Source organism: Saccopteryx leptura, chromosome 2, assembly GCF_036850995.1.
Source record: "Saccopteryx leptura isolate mSacLep1 chromosome 2, mSacLep1_pri_phased_curated, whole genome shotgun sequence".
NCBI classification, from domain to species: domain Eukaryota; kingdom Metazoa; phylum Chordata; class Mammalia; order Chiroptera; family Emballonuridae; genus Saccopteryx; species Saccopteryx leptura.
Genome location: NC_089504.1, coordinates 60,162,440 through 60,180,277, shown reverse-complemented (window position 1 = coordinate 60,180,277; position 17,838 = coordinate 60,162,440). Strand labels below are relative to the sequence as shown.

General features: G+C 41.3%; 1 protein-coding gene across 2 annotated transcripts in view; it reads right to left on the bottom strand.

Annotated features, from left to right (window-relative positions):
* DMRT1 (doublesex and mab-3 related transcription factor 1) overlaps nt 1-17,838 on the bottom strand; it is a 127,202-nt gene that overhangs the window by 98,599 nt on the left and 10,765 nt on the right. Inside the window, exon 3 of one of the 2 annotated variants that reach the window (XM_066365680.1) lies at nt 15,183-15,188. The exons of the other annotated variant lie outside the window; for it this stretch is intronic. Within the exon in view, the coding sequence (XP_066221777.1) occupies nt 15,183-15,188 (6 nt within the window). The remainder of the gene's footprint in view (nt 1-15,182; nt 15,189-17,838) is intronic. 2 annotated transcript variants of the gene reach the window in all.

Below are 17,838 nucleotides of genomic sequence, written 5' to 3'. Positions count from 1 at the left end.
CCTCAAAGCTGTTATGAGGTTCACAAAGACGCCCGGAAGAGTGTCCACAGCTAGCAATGAAACCGCCTGATTCTTCTGTGGCCACTCACTACCGCTGCACAAGCCTGCCCCCCATCTCCCTGAGTGCACTCTCCGTGTGTGCTGGTTTCATTTTCCTTCTGCCTCTCCTTCCCTTTTGAACAAAGCTCCTCTGAAATTAAAATGTCAGTTCTAAAAATAAAAACCTGTCCATTCTTTCAAGAGTCATTTTTGCCAAAGTCAGGTAAGGTGAACCACAGAGCAAACTGTACAGTCCTAAAGGCTCTGCCAGCTTGGGATGTGTGTAGTAAATACACACACATATGTGTATTCAAACATATATATGCACATACACACACACACACATATCAATCAGCTTAACTGAAAAGTAAGTCAGATTGTAACTGAAAGAATGATTACTAAGAACCAAGCTGAACACAGTCAACTAAAATGTTATTACGACTCCTTATGGAATCGGTAACAGCAAAGGCTTAGGAAGCCATTTTATCCTAAGGATGCATTTGCAGTTGGCAGTGGGACCTCAGCTGAGGTCCCCGTCTGAGACCTCGTATTTCACCATCATGCTGTGTCATTAAGGGAAAAGGAAACCGTGCAATTGTGGCCAGTGAACATCGAAAGTTAAAAGACATGTTGCTACTGACAAGGAGTCTACACTGACGATTTCGATTTCGTAGGAAAGAATGTAAGTGACCACTAACTGTTTAAATGCTGGCATGGATGTATGTCAAATACAGGGGTCAAGGAGTCCTCAGCCTCGAAAGACAGACACTGTAACGGTCAGGACCTCATCCTTTCCATTGGGGAACGCTGGGCAGGGCAAGGGCTGAGTCATGATTGGTCCAATGGCATGTCACACCAGCTCAGAGCCCCTAACTTGTGGCTCTTCTGACTCCTTCCTGAAGCAGCTCACTCCAACCCTGGCTACTTGCCCAGCTCTGCCATCTGCAACTGCAGCCTGTTTGCCAGCTGCCAACCCAAGAGCATGGTGCTGTTCTCAGAGTGTGCACGCAAATCACAATGTACTATAAAAGATGACTGTCTCCAAATCCTTGGTCCTCTCCTCACAGCTAGCTGCTCCACCAAACATGTCACTAACCACCGCGATAGAAGGGTGCAGCAAAAAATTTCAGGCTGGTATTATCCGGCCATAAAAAAGAATGAAATCTTACCATCTGTGGCAGTATGGATGGACCTAAAAGATACTATGGTAAAAAGTCAGTCATAGAAAGACAAATACCATATGATTTTCCTTATACATGGGATCTAAAGAACAATATAAACGAACAAACAAAACAAACAGACTCATAGATACAGAGAACAGACTGGTGGTTGACAGAGAGGAGGGGGATTGAGAGACTGGGTGAAAAAAAGAAGGGATTGAGAAACACACACTGGTACAGAATAGTCACGAGGATATAAAGTACATCATAGGGAATACAGTCAGTAAGACTGTAGTCATTATTATGGTTTCTGGGGAGCACTGGAAGTATCAAGGGAACACTTTGTAAAGTATATGACTGTCTAACCACTATGCTGTACATCTAAAACTAATACAAAATAATACTGAATGTAAACTGTAATTGAAAAACTTTTTGAGAGGATTTAAAAAAATGTCATCCTTGTGACAATTCTTACCTCCTCAATGTAAGGACTGGAACCCAAATTCCCAGCCTCTGTGCAGTCAGGGCCTAGGCATGCATAAGCTCTGCCAATCAGATTGCCCAACTGAGACTTCAATTATGACAATGCCTTTTTATTGCAACTGGACCCAGAAACTCCTGGCTTTTGATAATAGCAGAGGCAGCAGTTACATGGCCCTGAAGGCTACCTCGACTTGGAATATGTATCTGGAAACATACAAAAAATTTCATTCATACATACATATGTATATGCATGAATATATATGTGTGTGTATATATACACACACACATATTTACATACATATATATGTATACACACATACATATACATATACATGCACACACAGAGATATACATATCTATCTACATATCAAGCAACATCCTAACTGAAAAGAAAGTCAAACTGTAACTGAAAGAAATGTTTACCAAGAACCAAGCTGGGCCTGTCAACTAAAATGTTACATAGCAACTAAGAAACAGCATGACAGAAGCTATGTAAGTGGCCAGTGTTTTACAACTAGTCACACTCCCATAACATCTGCCTTTATTTTCCTCACCTAGTAACCTGTGTTGCACAGATTTTATACACCCGGAGCACTAACAATGCAACAGACTTGCAGAAATTCCATTTTATAGGAAAGCTGTCAATATCAAGAACTGTTTGGAAATATAGTCACTGTCCCCTTATCTATGAGGAAAGTGGACCAAGACCCCCAGTGGATGCCTGAAACCACAAGTAGTACTGAGCCCTATATGTACCATGTGCTCTCCTACACAAACATACTTATGAGCAAGTTTAATTTATAAAGTAGACACAATAAGACATTAACAACAATAACAAATAACAAAATAGAACAATCATAACAATATACCGTAATAAAAGCTCTCTGAATGTGCTCCCTCTCTCTCTCGAAATATCTTACTGTACTGTGCCCACCCTTCTCTTGATGATGTGAGATGATACAATGCCTACATGACAAGATGAAGAAAAGTGAATGAGACAGGCGTGGTGACATACACTACTATCTACCTGGCAATAGTAACAAACACTACATGGCTTTTTTTCAGCATATCCGAATTGCTAGCATCACTACTCCTGCACTTTGAGGCCATTAGTAAGTAAAATAAGGGTTACTTGAATATAGGCACCGTCAGACCAACAGTCCATTTGATAACCAAGATGGCAGCTACCACATGACTAACGGACACTAGAGTATACGGGCTGGATAGCTGGACAAACAATGGTTCATGTCCCAGTGAGGCATCTGGTATTACATCATGCTACTGGAACCTCACAAAGCAAAACCACGAATTAGAGAGAACTACTATACTCAAAGTAAACTGGACCTAAGAGCCTCTGTGAAATGGGGAACAGTCTGTGACATGATGGTTGGGGTACATGAACTCTAAACCCACAGGCCTGTGGGTAGGATGTCCTCTCCACGGCAAAGGAGTTGGCACACTCTGGGCAGCACCTGGTGTCATCAGTGGTTGCGTCAACCACCAGCCTCACCTGTGCTTCTCAAGATCTATACCAGGGGTCCCCAAACTACGGCCTACAGCCCGCATGCGGCCCCCTGAGGCCGTTTATCCGGCCCCCGCCGCACTTCTGGAAGGGGCACCTCTTTCATTGGTGGTCAGTGAGAGGAGCATAGTTCCCATTGAAATACTGGTCAGTTTGTTGATTTAAATTTACTTGTTCATTATTTTAAATATTGTATTTCAGTTTTGTCTTTTTACTTTAAAATAAGATATGTGCAGTGTGCATAGGGATTTTTTCATAGTTTTTTTTATAGTCCGGCCCTCCAATGGTCTGAGGCACAGTGAACTGGCCCCTTGTGAAAAAAGTTTGGGAACCCCTGATCTATACCATCACAGAAACAATACTTGGATTGACAAGTAAGAAAATAAAGATTTTTTTTTAAATCAACAATAAAGCAAGGGTCATTATCTGAAAAACAAAAACCACATACTCCTACAAACACGCAAGTTTTAAGTTGGTTTCTTTTTTGCCAGGAAAGAAAACAACAAAACAGGCAGAGCCTCAAGACTCACCTGGGTGTTCTCCTTCAAACCTGGACTGGGCACAGACCGGGAAAGTGGCAGCGAGGCTGACTTTCTGAGAAGAGACTACAATGCTGTGACTAAAAGGGTTTCAGAGCTGAAGAGCTGAGCTCAGTGAGATCATGATGGATGCTGTCACAGGGAGGATTCACCAGAAAGTCAACCATGGGATGGTAACAGAGCTGTTCTTCGTTCATATATGTTGCACAGTCACAGTCATCTGCCCCAGAAAGGTCAGCTTGTGAGAAAGCTCTCAAAAACTCAGTCAATTCATTCATTCATTCATTCATTCAATACCAACTGAGTGCTCAACTCTGTATCTCCAAGAGAGAGTCACTTTAATCATGACTTTACCATATGCATATGCAGATGCCTTCAAGTTCAGCTGAGTGACACTAGGAAGCCCACAACTGCACAGAATGTGTAGCACTTTATTTACTGCAAGCCAGTGCAGACTTGCATTAACAGCTAAAATAAAACAAATGTGTAGACATGGAGAAAAGACTATTAAACAGAGCGACAGAAAATATGACACCTCTAGAAAAACGAAGAGAATAATAAGCAACAGACTATTAAATTCTCGGGGACTGAAAAGGGAAAAATAGGGAGGAGAAACAAAGTCACTGCAGATTAAATATGGAGAGTTTAAACCAATTATAAAAGATCAAAGAGAACAAGAGAGGGGAGGAGTAGCCTTACAAGTAACCGAGATAGGAGACCTTGGGAGAAATATGACCGGGGAAAAATCATTACAGTTTACAGTAAAAGTAATCTAGGGATGACTTGAGAGAGAAATTCACTAGAGACCACTACTGAGAGAACAGCACGGGGACAGAAATCAAAAAGCTCTTTATTTTAAAAAGGCACACAGCTCCGGAAGGAAGGTACTTCCATGTAGAACAGACAGGATTGGCAAAGTGAGATGTATCCATGGAAAACACCAGTGCCTGAGCCACATTTTCTATTTCTACGCCCTCAACCTCTCACTAGGAAATTCAGCGTGGTCTTCAGCACACAGCGTCATGGGCAAAGGGAAGAGGCAGTGGCCGTGGAAGAGCATCCTGAAACCCCCGGCGTTTCCTATTTTACCCCCAATAAAAATCTGACACTGTCCCCTTTGAGTAATGTCAACCTCCTCACAAGTCTCAATCATTATTAACTATCCTATTATAGATTTTACACAAGAGAAGCTGAGCATATATATATATACATATTATATATATACATACATATAGATGCTGCTAATGCAAATGTTTCTAACTTTTAATTTAACATCATCTTTCATTTATGGGATATTCTGCAATTTGCACATATTTTTTCAGATGTTACCCACAATAACTATGAGGCTGAGAGACCAGGAACTACTCGACTCCCCAAACAGAGCAGCCGCTGTGGCTTAGGAAGCTGTCCTGTGCACAACGTGGGAGGCTAAAGTCTGGGTTCCAGGTTTGGTACCTTCTTGCGATGACATGAAAAATGCAAGACACTCTACTCTTCACCTTTACTGCATGTTAATTCAGTGAATTTTGGATTTTTTTTAAAGTAATCCTCAATACACTGAACATTCTACAATACCAGAGCCAGACAGTCCAGGGAAACACAGAATACTGACAAGGGGTCCCCAGAACCAGCACGTAAGACCAAGGATAATGCTTGACTTAGAGAAGTTCTCTTTCCTACATGAGACTGTACAGAACACTCTATAAATAAAAGGATGACTAAAGCTTATAACTAAATTTATAAAATGTGACATAATAACAGAGCTAGTATAGGAATAACAACATAATAACAGAGATAGTATAGAAAACAGATCTCAAGAAAAGAAAAACACAGAGAGAAGGGAGCTCTGGACTTGAACTATTTTACTTACATGTATGCCTGGATACAAACTTAGTAACCTGGCTACCTTTTGGATCCCAAAGTAGTACTATCATGACTGGGGTGAGAGAGCCCAACATAGGGCATGAAGTGAGTCCCAGACCTGGCTTTGAATCTCAACCCCACCACTTTAACACATGTGCCATTTTGAGCATGTTATTACATTCCAATTTCCCTATAAATAGAAAAAATAGTTCCTGTTTTGTACAGTTGCTGTAGAAATTAAATAATATAAATAACAAAGCAGCTAAAATAACACCGGGCATGAGGCAGACACTCAGTAAAAGAGAGCTAGTAGAACTGTAATTATTACTATCACCTCTGAAAGCATAATGCCAGAGGTGGGAATTGAACAAACTACACCCAAAAGCAAAGACTAAAGCATTGCCCACACTCTGCACTTCACGACAATGAATGAGGAAAACATTATTCACAGTCGCACAAGGATCCTCAGTTTGAAAAACATGTATTCCTGCCCTTGGCAACATAAACTAATGTGAGAATTACACTTCTTTGCCTAATCACCCTTATTATACTTTGTGTTTTCAGTTCTACCCAATTTCTCCCTGCTCCTTGATGCAAGCTTTTGTTCCCTGACAAACTCCTCTCCATTGCTGTAAATAATCTCTCTCCCTCTTTTATATTACCCTTCAAATATTTATAGACTGTTATTCTCCTTCTCTCCAAACCATACATCATTTTTGTTGCCCTTCCCCTGTATTCTCTCGAGTTTATCTACATCTTTTAGAGAAAAACAAACCCCAGGTGCTTCATGATGAAAACAGCACAGCCAAAGTTAACCCTCAACCTACGAAGTGGCCCCTTATTCAAAAGCCACAAGGAAATTCTTTGATGTGCTTCGTACTCCTTTTCTCCTGTAACTCCTAATTCCACCTTTCAGATAAAGATGGAGGCAGAGAGGGATAAGGCGGCTGGCCAGAGCTCTGAGAGAGCAGCCCCTAGGGTGGTGGGGTGCCCTGGGACCCTCTCAGCTGTGACTCAAACTTGCTAATGAGGGACTGTGCAGGGTGTGTTGCTACCGCAGTTCATTCCTTCCTCGTCCACTGCATTCGATGTGAATGTATTAGAATAGCGTCCATGATATGCCTTTGATGCTCTGTTTTGCCCCCAATGAAAAATTTGAACCGAGTTTTCAAACGCACACAGGTTTGGGAGTGGTGTTAAAACTGGAAACTGCTAACATTGAACACTTAAAAATACTATCCTTATCACCAGGTGGGCAACAAGCGAGACTCATGTTGTTCAGCTTTCTCAAATTTCTTCTGGAAGGTGATGATGACGTGTCTGTCCCCGTCTGAAAGGTCTGTGTGGACACCCCACCCCTGCTTCTTAACCTGACACACCTGTCCCAAGGTTTCTGAAATGTGCGCCTTCCAAACTGTTATGGTGCTTTACCTATTTTACTAAAGAGAAGCTCCTTATCTCAGCATCCTGATTATTTGTGTGGTTGTACAACACTCTTCGCTGCCTTTAGAAAGGACAAGAGAGACAGCTAACACGAGAGACATATATCAATAATAATAAAATAGAAAAAGAAAAGTGAGGTCAAGACAAGAAGGGCAATGCCTGGCTTGTGGTGGCGCACACAATGGATAGACTGTCGCCCTGAAATGCTGAGGTTGTAGGTTCAAAACCCTGGACTTGCCCAGTCAAGGCATCTACGCCAAGACAACAATGAACAACTAAAGTGAAGTAACTATGAGCTGATATTTCTCACTCCCTAACCCCTCTCCTGTCTGTAAAATCAATAAATAAAATCTTTAACACACACACACACACACACACACACACACACACACACACACACACACACACACGGCAAAGCTTACTCTAACCAGTCCAATGTGAGGGTCAATACAGTTACTCTACATTAAGATGTATCCTTGAGATTCCTGGCAGCTGGGGTAGGGGAGGGGTGGAGGGAAATGTGCTAGAAGTGACATAAGCTCACCTGGAGACATCATTTTTGCAATGTCAGTGCATGTAGTTTCATTTCTGCGAAAAAACAGTGTATGGCTATTGGGTGGACGTATCCAGGCTCCGCCCTCTGCTCCTGCTAGAATCGTGGGTTCTGTGACATGTTGCTGTGCTTCGTTGCAGCTTACACCTTAGTTAAGCACCACAACGATTCCGCCAGATAAACTGGGGCAGACATTACTATATATTTTATCCACTTACCCTCTGAAAAAATAAACAAATTAAATAAACTGCTCAAAATCAGGTAGTACATAACCAGCCCAGGTCTTTGGACCATAGCTCTTGGGTTTTCTCAGTGACAAGGAGCTTCCTCCCCACGTGTGAAGTTATCTAGGCAACAACAAAATGCTTTTCCCAGGTGTCTCCATGCTTTAAGACCTGTAGCTGAGCTTCTACCACCATACACCATTCTCCCAGGTGGAGCCCGGCACTGCTGTGTGGTCACAGCAACAGCTCATCCGGCGGGAAGCATGGCCCTGAACGTTTTCCACACCAAAGAAAGTAGTACAATTTCTTTAAAATAGTTGACTGATAACATGCATTTTAAGTTCATGTCACATTGCTAAGAATAAGACTAATCTCTAGAAACCAGACATCTGCCTAGACAGCATACCCTACTCCTCAGTCATGCTGAACCATTTCATTATATATCAACTAATAATATAGAGATTTCTTGGTCACAGCACTGAACATGTTTATGAAATGGTCCAATCGGTCCTGGCCAGTAGCTCAATGCATACAGCGTCAGCCTGCCATATGGACATCCTGAGTTCGATTTCTAGTCAGGGCACACAGGAGAAGCAGCCATCTGCTTCTCTCTCCCTCCCTTTCCCCCTTCTCTCCCTCTTCCCCTCCCTCAGCCAGCTCAGCTGGTTCAAGCGAGGCCCAAGAGCTGAGGATAGCTCTGAGGATAGTTTGGTTGGTCTGAGCACGTCAGCCTAAAGCACTAAAAATAGCTTGGTACTTGAGCATCAGCCCCAGATGTGGCTGCCGGGTGGATCCCAGTTGGGATATATGCGGAAGACTGCCTCACTATCTCCCCTCCTCTCACCTGAAGAAAAAAAAAAGGTATTTAAAAAGAAATGGTTCAATCACTGGGGCTGTTAGCTTGAGATCTGTCTGTGGTTAAACTGAAATGAGAAGTAGAAGCTGGAAGAATTTGAAGATGACCTCAGGTGCAGCCAGGTAAGATAAGGTTCTCCTCTTCTAAGGATTCATGCCATTACAGTGAACCCACCTGGAGACGCAAGGATCATCTCTTATTTGACTTCACATTTGCAAATTCCCTTTCACCATGTAAGACAACACCTTCACAGGTCACAGAACTAAGGTGTGGACATGTCTGGGGGGGGGGGCTGTTATTCTAATGACCGTATCAACATACAACTCTTCACCTTTCAGACTGGTAAGGCCCCAATGATAAGCTAGAATTGGCAATGCTGTGGCAGCTGTTCTCTGGAAAGAGTGTCATTGCCAATATCTATCAAATAACATGTGAATTGCCTCCAAAATTGACCTCCTGTCCCACTATTTCTTTCCATCTCCACTCCAGTCCAAGCCACTCTCCCCTTTGCCTGGGCAACTGCACAGCCTGCACTTCCATCCCTTCAAACTACACTCCACACAGCAGCAGAGAGCGCTTTGAAAAAAGTGAATCGGGTCACGCCATTCACTGCTTCAACACTCCAATGACTTTCCATTGCACTCAATAAAATCTCGACTCTTTCCTGGCCCGAGGCCCTGGGAGAGGCAGCCCCTGCGACATCACCCTTTGTCCTCATCCTGGCCTGCTTCTTGTTCTGAGTTCTCACCTTGTGGCACCTTCTGCCTAGAAGGCTCTACCCCCAGACCTTGAACACAATGGCTCACTATCACTCAGGACTAGCTCCAATTTAATCTCCTTAGAGAGGCCTTCTTTCCCTAACTACACTATTGAACAGCCCCTGTTCCTTCAAATACCTCCATCTTATCACTTTATCGTTCATAGCACTTGTCACTTTCTGAAAATCTCTTGCTTATTTACTGGTATACTTGTTTATCAAAGTCTCCCCCACTGGATATATAAGACTCAGGAGACAGATGCTTTATGTACTGCTGTATATTTCATGTCTAGAAAAGGTTCAGACCCAATGAAGTCAAACAATGAGTAGTTGTTGAGTGAGGGAAAGATAAAATAGAAAAACCTGACCAGGCGGTGGCACAGTGGGTAGAACGTCAGACTGGGATGCTGAGGACCCAGGTTCGAGACCCCGAGGTCACCAGCTTGAGCGTGGGCTCATCTGGTTTGAGCAAAAGCTCATCAGCTTGGTCCCAAGGTCGCTGGCTCCAGCAAGGGTTACTCGGTTTGCTGAAGGCCCGCGGTCAAGGCACATCTGAGAAAGCAATCAATGAACAACTAAGGTGTTGCAATGTGCAACGAAAAACTAATGATTGATACTTCTCATCTCTCTGTTCCTGTCTCTCTGTACCTCTCTCTGACTCTCTCTCTATCTCTGTAAAAAAAAAAAAAAAAAAAAAAAAACAGAAGGAAGGGGAAAAAAGGGATGGAGGGAATCTTGCTCAAACGGTAGACTCTCCAGCAAAGATGAACTCAATTCGGTTCAGCAAACAGATTTGACAGGTCCAATCTGTTTCCCTGAATTAATGCATATTCTATTTCAGAGAAAGCCCCAAATCTCAGGACCACAGTTAAAGGGTGATGCAAAAATAGGCAGCAGTTTTAAAAGTGCTGAAATCAATACCAAAAGTCATCTGTGAGTATACACTGGATTAAACTCATATTGGATGCCTGAAGCAGATCTAAGGACCTTGCTGCCTATAAGTATCAGAAAATTTGCTACCACTATTACATTGAATTAATATTTTCTTTTGACAAGCCAGGTATTCATAGTTCATCTTAAGGGTTTATTATACATATTTTATGAAAAGCATGTTCTGTGGTACCGCACACTAAAACTAGATTAGGGATTATGGAGTCCACCAACAGACATGAGAGATGAGAGTAACCTGGGTTTGAAATGTAAATTTGGTTCAGCAACAGGGATCAATATTTATGTGAATTTTCTTAAGGGAGTCAAGAAGTTTGACACATGGAATTTTTTTGCAAGTTGGAAAAAATAAGACACCGTCGGGCTGAGACCGAAATGCAGACCTGGACTTACAGAGCTGCCTGTGACCGTGGCCAAAGGAACCCTGATGAGTCAAGAACCAGAGAGACAGCTACTAGAACCATGAGGGCACCATAGGCAAACCCACCGTGCTTCCTTCCCTTCCTGGCATATTGCATGGTGCAGCTCAGAGCCCAGGTCATCTGGCAGAGGGAAGGAATTTATAGAATCCTGCAGAAGGTGTTAGCTGACATTCCCCTGCTCACCCTTCCCTGTAAACCTCAGTCCTTTGAGAAACTTCAGAGTCCTCATTATCTCAAAAGTACAGATTCGACCAGCGTATAAAACAAAGAAGTCAGCAATAAAGCAAAAATTTAGGGGCTGGGAGAAGAAGAAAAGAGAGGAAAGAAAGGATGCTGACAGAGATAAAAGGAATCATCTTATCTCCTGTGAGTCTACAGGTGATTTCAAAAGCCAAGACGCTTTGAAGAAAGCTGGCCTAGCAAAAACAACAGATGGGTCAGAAAGTTGTCTACAAGATTCAAAGAGTAGAAAGGGGCTGAAGGAGTGGCCAATGGACAGGATCGCTGGACCAGCAGACAACCAGGACTCCACCATTCAAGAAGTCCAGAGGGATACTACAGAATGGGCAAATGAAAATGATGCCCCATGAGCTTCCTGAGATTCCAAAATTCCTACAGCAGCGAATGCAAGACTGTATCACACTATGACAATACCTAGCATTGCTATTGGGCAAATGAGTTTGTAAAATCTGTATTTTTTTAGTTTGCTCACTTTTAGTGTTAAAAAATGGCACTGGGCAGTGCCAGGTATGTGATCTGTGAAATTGCAAATTACCTTCCTGCTTGGGAAGGGCCATTGTCTTGCTAATGTGTACTGGAGGAGATGGAAGCCATTTTTTTGGAGAGTGAGAGCAGAGAGAAGGCAGAGTGCTGAAGGAGAAGCTGGGGAACCAGAGGTGAGGAGCTTTGGGACTGGGGAGGCCTTTGATTCTAGGAGAAACCGGAGAAGATTCTCCTGGTTGTGGAACCGGATAATGTGTCAGTAGCTCTGTGAGCTCTGAGTGAAAGTGTTTTCCCAGTGTGTTTGCTCGTCAGCCGGTACGAGACTTAAATAAAGGAATAGCCCACCATTTTTTGGCTCCACTGTTTCTTTACCATCTGCCTGAATCCAATGAGAACCTGCATGTGAATGGCCATGATGGCGGAAACTGCCAGCCTTACAGTTGTCACCTGTAAAAGTTCTCCAATGCCACGACCTGCTGTTGGCAGTAAATTCTAAGACAGTCTTTGAAACTACCATCTTCCCATTCAGCTGTCCATTTTCACCAACTCTCAGGTTTCCCCTTTTATTTTCCACAAAAGTCATGACTAGAAACCCAAAGGTAACAATTATTCTTGCTAAATTTCTAGGGTAGCAGGATTCTCTAGCCCTCATTCTAAGGAAAAGTTGCTTTAGCTATTCAGAAACAAACCAGTATTTCTATTGGCTAATAATACAACAGGCCCCTCAATGGTTTATTTCCTCCAACACTGTTCCCTTCACTAAGAACTGTATATGATAATAAGGTAAAAGAAAACTTTTAAAATACTGAATATCAACATATTTCTAATGATAATAAAATGCAAACCTATAGGACCCTCCATGATCTAAATTTCTGGTCATCAAAAAAACTCCCACTGGGTTTCATTATCTGTAGTTTTTGTCAGAATGAAGGCATCCTATCCTTTAAAAAAAAATTATACTGGAATTTTCTGGAACTCTCACACACTGCTGGTGGGAATGCAAAATAGTGCAGACTTCTTGGAAAACATTCTGGCAGTTCCTCAAAAGGTTAAAAACATAGTGTTAACATACGACTTAGCGATTCCACTCCTTGGTAAAAACCCAAGAGACTGAAATATATATGCAGACAAAAAACAGACAAAAATGTTATAAAGGCATTACTCATAATAGGCAAAAAAGTGTAAGCCAACCAAATGTCTATCAGCTGATGAATGAAAAAGCAAAATGTAAGTAGGTCCATATAACAGAATATTGCTTAAATTTAAAACAGTTAAATTTAAAAACAGGAAAAATAAGCACATACATGGATGAGCCTTGAAAACATTATGCTAAGTGAAAGGAGTCAGACAACGAAAGGTTGCATATCAATGATTCTATTTATATGAAATATCCAGAATAGGCAAAATGAGAGACAGAAAATATATTAGTGGTTGGCTAGTGCTGGTGTGGGGAGTGGCTGCTAATGAGTACAGTGTTTCTTTCAGGAGATAAAAATGTTCTACAATTAGATGTAGTGATGATTGCAAAACTCTGTGAATTTACTAAAAAACAATGAATTGTACACTTCAAATAGGTTAATTGTATGGAATACGAATTATACCTTTGAGCTGTTAAATTGTCTTAATGTCTAGCCATTAAAAACCCCACATTTAAAAAAGTTACAAAACAAAAATGCACAATGGTTTTACTTTCTGGTATCTGCAGGTCAGTTCATGATCACTAATCTAGTGTTTTAAAGCACTTCACCTTGACTGGAAAGCCACATGCAAAAGAATGAAACTCGAATACAGCCTGTCCCCGTGTACTAAAATTAATTTAAAATGGATCAAAGACCTAAATATAAGACCTGAAACAATAAAGTACATAGAAGAAGACATAGGTACTAAAATCATGGACCTGGGTTTTAAAGAACATTTTATGAACTTGACTCCAATGGCAAGAGAAGTGAAGGCAAAGATAAATGAATGGGACTACATCAGAATAAAAAGTTTTTGCTCAGCAAGAGAAACTGATATCAAAATAAACAGACAGCCAACTAAATGGAAAATGTTATTTTCAAACAACAGCTCAGATAAGGGCCTAATATCCAAAATATACAAAGAACTCATAAAACTCAACAACAAACAAACAATCCAATAAAAAAATGGGAAGAGGACATGAGCAGACACTTCTCTCAGGAAGAAATACAAATGGCCAACAGATATATGAAAAGATGCTCATCTTCATTAGTTACTAGAGAAATGCAAATCAAAACTGCAATGAGATACCACCTCACACCTGTTCGATTAGCTACTATTAACAAGATAGGTAATAGCAAATGTTGGAGAGGCTGTGGAGAAAAAAGAACCCTCATACACTGTTGGTGGGAATATAAAGTAGTACAACCATTATGGAAGAAAGTATGGTAGTTCCTCAAAAAACTGAAAATAGAACTACCTTATGACCCAGCAATCCCTCTACTGGGTATATACCCCAAAAACTCAGAAACATTGATACGTAAAGACACATGCAGCCCCATGTTCATTGCAGCATTGTTCACAGTGGCCAAGACATGGAAACAACCAAAAAGCCCTTCAATAGAAGACTGGATAAAGAAGATGTGGCACATATACACTATGGAATACTACTCAGCCATAAGAAATGATGACATCAGATCATTTACAGCAAAATGGTGGGATCCTGATAACATTATACGAAGTGAAATAAGTAAATCAGAAAAAAACAAGAACTACATGATTCCATACATTGGTGGAACATAAAAATGAGACTAAGAGACATGGACAAGAGTGTGGTGGTTACCAGGGGTGGGGGGAGGGAGGACGCAGGAGGGAGGGAGGGAGAAAGTTAGGGGGAGGGGGAGGGGCACAGAGAAAACTAGATAGAGGGTGATGGAGGACAATCTGACTCTGGGCGGGGGGTATGCAACATAATTTAATGACAAGATAACCTAGACATGTTTTCTTTGAATATATGTACCCTGATTTATTAATGTCATTCCATTAACATTAATAAAAATTTATTTAAAAAAAAAAAAAGCACTTCACCTTGAACCACTAGTACTCATTCACAGCATCTATTACAAAGCCAGTTCTGTGCTATGCACATGAATGCTATTCCTGCCCTTAACAGTACATGTGGTGTGTAGAAGGTGTTATAGTGAGTGGGACAATTGAAACCATTTTAACACAATACATTAAAAACAATTTTTTTTTTTAAAAAAAAAGTACATTTTCATCAAAGAGATATAAATGCAAATCAATCAAATATTTTCATGTCTTTTTCATATGCTGGTTACAAAATTAACTTGTGACTTTAAATTCTGTATTCACCATTTTTGTAACTGTTTTCTAAATTTCTTCCTTTTTTCTCAGTGAAAGGAGAGGAGATAGACTCCCGCATGCACCCTAACTGGGATCCACTTGGCAAACCCCTATCTGGGGCCAATGTTCAAATCAACCAAGCTATTCTCAGCAGCCGGGGCCAAAGCTCAAGCCAATCAAGCCATTGGCTCTGAGAGAAGAAAAGAGAGAAATGAGGGAGAGGGAAGGGAAGAGAAGCAGATGGTCACTTCTCCTGTGTGCCCTGACTGGGAATCAAACCCAGGACATCCACAAGCCGGGCCGATGCTCTATCCACTGAGCCAACCGACCAGGGCCTAAATTTCCTTTCTAAACAGGGGTAGGCCAGTAGGCGACTTTCTGTGTATTTTGTAGTTGTAATTGTCTCACAGTAATACCATCTACAGAGAATATCTATCAAGCCAATTAATTGCTATATTTGCATGTAAGGCTATCAAAATGACCAGTACCATTAACTCTAAGTGTTCTCTTCCATTCAAGCCACCTACTGTTGCTTTAGTTTAAGTTTTGTTTTGTTAGATATCCTGGAAATTTCTCAAAGTAAAACTTGGGAATGCTTTCATCTAAAGGCATTTTTAAACCAAGTATCTACACATTTTCTATTCTACCTGAAGTTGAGAGGTCTGTCTAAAATCAAATGGAGCTCACTCACATAAGGGCCAGAACCTTCTAAAATAAACTCTCAGACTGACTTGGGTAATGAAGAGTTTCTTCCTGTACAATACTGGAAAACTTCAAAGAAAGAACTGAAGCCCTGGCTGGGTAGGTCAGCTGGTTATAGCATTGTCCTGATATACCAAGGCCGCAGGTTTGATCCCCGGTCAGGACACATACCAGAATCAGCCAACAAATTCATAAATAAGTGGAACAACAAATCAATGTTTCTCTCTCCCTTCCTCTTTCCAAAATCAATAAACATTTTTTTTAAAGATAAAAACTGTAATGTATTTTAAATTTAACTCCACAGAGGATTTTGAGGACAAAGAAATTACTGTGTGATACTATCATGGTAGATCTATGTCATCATAAATTTGTCCAAACCTACAGGATATACAAGAGTGAACCCTTTAGTCAACCGTGGACTTGGGGTGATTAGTAGGTCATCAATTGTAGCAAATGCACCACTCTGAAGGGGGTATTGATCATTGAGGAGGCTGTGTATATGGGCGCAGGAGATTCATGGGAAATACCTGTACCTTTCCTCTCAATTTTGCTGTGAACCAGTAACTGCTCTTAAGAATAGTACATTTTTTTTAATGAATGGGACTACATCAGACTAAGAAGTTTTTGCTCAGCAAGAGAAACTGATAACAAAATAAACAGACAGCCAACTAAATGGAAAATGATATTTTCAAACAACAGCTCAGATAAGGGCCTAATATCCAAAATATACAAAGAACTCATAAAACTCAACAACAAACAAACAAACAATCCAATAAAAAATGGGAAGAGGACATGAACAGACACTTCTCCCAGGAAGAAATACAAATGGCCAACAGATATATTAAAAGATGCTCAGCTTCTTTAGTTATTAGAGAAATGCAAATCAAAACTGCAATGAGATACCACCTCACACCTGTTAGATTAGCTATTATTAACAAGACAGGTAATAGCAAATGTTGGAGAGGCTGTGGAGAAAAAGGAACCCTCATCCACTGTTGGTGGGAATGTAAAGTAGTACAACCATTATGGAAGAAAGTATGGTGGTTCCTCAAAAAACTGAAAATAGAACTACCTTATGACCCAGCAATCCCTCTACTGGGTATATACCCCAAAAACTCAGAAACATTGATACGTAAAGACACATGCAGCCCCATGTTCATTGCAGCATTGTTCACAGTGGCCAAGACATGGAAACAACCAAAAAGCCCGTCAATAGATGACTGGAAAAAGAAGATGTGGCACATATACACTATGGAATACTACTCAGCCATAAGAAATGATGACATCGGATCATTTACAGCAAAATGGTGGGATCTTGATAACATTATACGAAGTGAAATAAGTAAATCAGAAAAAAACAGGAACTGCATTATTCCATACGTAGGTGGGACATAAAAGTGAAACTAAGAGACATTGATAAGAGTGTGGTGGTTACGGGGGGAGGGGGGAGAGGGAGAGGGAAAGGGGGAGGGGGAGGGGCACACAGAAAACTAGATAGAAGGGGACAGAGGACAATCTGACTTTGCGTGATGGGTATGCAACATAAGTGAATGACAAGATAACCTGGACTTGTTATCTTTGAATATATGTATCCTGATTTATTGATGTCACCCCATTAAAAATAAAATTATTAAAAAAAAAAAAGAATAGTACATTTTTTAAACAGACTCACAGACAGAGAACAGACTGACAGCTGTCAGAGTGGAGGGGCAGTGCCAGGCTGGGTAAAAAGGTGAAGGGATTAAGCAAAAGAAAACAAAAAGCACCTCATGAACACAGACATCAGTGTGGTGATTACGACAGGGAAAGGGGGTGGGGGCGGTAGGAGAGGGTACAGGGGGTCAATGGTGACAGAAAGAGACCTGACTTGGGGTGGTGAACATGCAATATGCAGCTGGTGCATTATAGAATTATACACCTGCAACTGATATAATTTTAATAACCAATGTCACCCCCAATAAATTCAATTAAAAAATAGTTGTCTTTGTAAACTTAAAAGCTCAGTATCCTTCATTGTTAATTCACCAGTCACATTTCTTACGGTAAAAAGTACATGGGGACATCACTCCATTTTCAAACTACATTTCATTTTTGTAAAGCACTTCAGCACTTAGAAGATACACACAAGGCCCTGGCCGGTTGGCTCAGCGGTAGAGCATCGGCCTAGCGTGCGGAGGACCCGGGTTCGATTCCTGGCCAGGGCACATAGGAGAAGCGCCCATTTGCTTCTCCACCCCTCCGCCGCGCTTTCCTCTCTGTCTCTCTCTTCCCCTCCCGCAGCCA